At 51.4% G+C, this 1,485-nt stretch overlaps 1 protein-coding gene across 1 annotated transcript in view; it reads left to right on the forward strand.

Moving 5' to 3' along the window:
• Positions 1-926: 926 nt before the first annotated feature.
• CCND1 (cyclin D1) overlaps positions 927-1,485 on the forward strand; it is a 16,494-nt gene continuing 15,935 nt past the window's right edge. The window contains exon 1 of the mRNA XM_010007425.1: positions 927-1,388. Within this exon, the coding sequence (XP_010005727.1) occupies positions 1,191-1,388 (198 nt within the window). The 5' untranslated portion in view covers positions 927-1,190. The remainder of the gene's footprint in view (positions 1,389-1,485) is intronic.

The raw sequence follows: 1,485 nt of genomic DNA on the forward strand, positions 1-1,485 counted from the left end.
CCCCGTCTCGTCGCACGTCACGCGTGGACAGCCCGTCCCGGCAGCGCGGCCCTGTCGGATGAGGCCCCAGCAGGCCCTTCCCACCCCCCCTCCCTGTCCCGATTCATCTCCCTTTAGGTGCTAGAGGAAGCTCTGGCCACCATTTTGCTGCTTCTGCTGGGGTATTTTTTTCTGGGTGGCAGTGAGAAGGGGAGGTGGGGTGCAAGAGTGAGGCCTGCCCCGGGGTTGAGCCATCACCCTCTTCCTCTGCCACCCCTGTGCCCCCTTTTTTATTATTTTTGGAGGGGTAAAACCTTCGAAGTGAAAGGAAAGAATGTAAAATGTAAAAAAAAAAGCCCAACCAAACAAAAAAAAATCAATAGGAAAAGCACCATGTTGGCAGAGGAAGGGGAGACCCCAATCCCTTTCAAAAAATTTCCGGCAAAACCGTCTCGTCTGGGAAAAAAAAAGGGAAAAAAAAAATGGGACTGAGGAAATGGGAAAAAAGCTTTTCCCTCGGGATCAGCTACAAAGACTTCCAAGTTGGGAGCACACCTTTTGAAATGACAGCTACTGCAGGTACCCATCGGCAACAGCGATAAGAACAGGAGCTATAATAATAATTGATCATGAAGAGCGAGGCTCCGGCGCTGCCCTGCTCCCCCTCCCCGGAGCCCCCAGTAAAATAATACCAAGGAAGGCTCCTTGTATTTATATCCCTGCGTGTCTGTGTGTGGCCTAGCCCCATTCATCATTTGGCTCCCACTGCAGAACTCGCTCCATTTTTAAAATTATGCATGATACACTGAAGAGACAATTTGGGTTTCCCCCACCTCTCCCTTGCCCTTGAAGAAAGCAAGCCCTTGTCTCATTTGCATTTGCATTAAAACCCTGCTCTCTATAAGCTAAGCAAAGGGGAAGGACTCGAAGCCTATGGGATGGCTTTAGGGCTCTGCCCCTTGCTTTTGGCTCTCTCTCTCTCTCTTGCTCATTCTCTCTCGTGCTTTGATCTCTGCTTAACAACAGTAACGTCACAGCGACTATACAGGAGAGTTTTGTTGGAAGTTAGAAAGTTTTGCAGCCTCCAGAGGGCTGTAGCGGCAGTAGCAGAAGCAGCATCCAAGGGACTCCTGGAAGGGGAAGAGAGAGAGCGAGCGAGCGACTGACTCAGTCCTGCTGCAGAAAACTGACTCGAGACGACGGAGGCAGACATGGAACATCAGCTGCTGTGCTGCGAGGTGGAGACCATTCGACGAGGCTACCTGGATGCCAACCTCCTCAATGACAGGGTGCTGCAGACAATGCTGAAGGCGGAGGAGACCTGCTCGCCCTCCGTCTCCTACTTCAAGTGCGTGCAGAAAGAAATCTTGCCATATATGAGGAAAATAGTTGCCACTTGGATGCTGGAGGTTTGTATCTTTCCGGGGGATTTTCTTTGCAAAGCTGCTGCTCTGAAATGAATTAAGCCGGAGAGCTGCTCCCCCATCTCCTCTGCTCCCCCCCCCC

The sequence above is a fragment of the Chaetura pelagica genome, unplaced genomic scaffold (genome assembly GCF_000747805.2).
Source record: "Chaetura pelagica isolate M959 unplaced genomic scaffold, ChaPel_1.0 scaffold401, whole genome shotgun sequence".
NCBI classification, from domain to species: Eukaryota; Metazoa; Chordata; class Aves; order Apodiformes; family Apodidae; genus Chaetura; species Chaetura pelagica.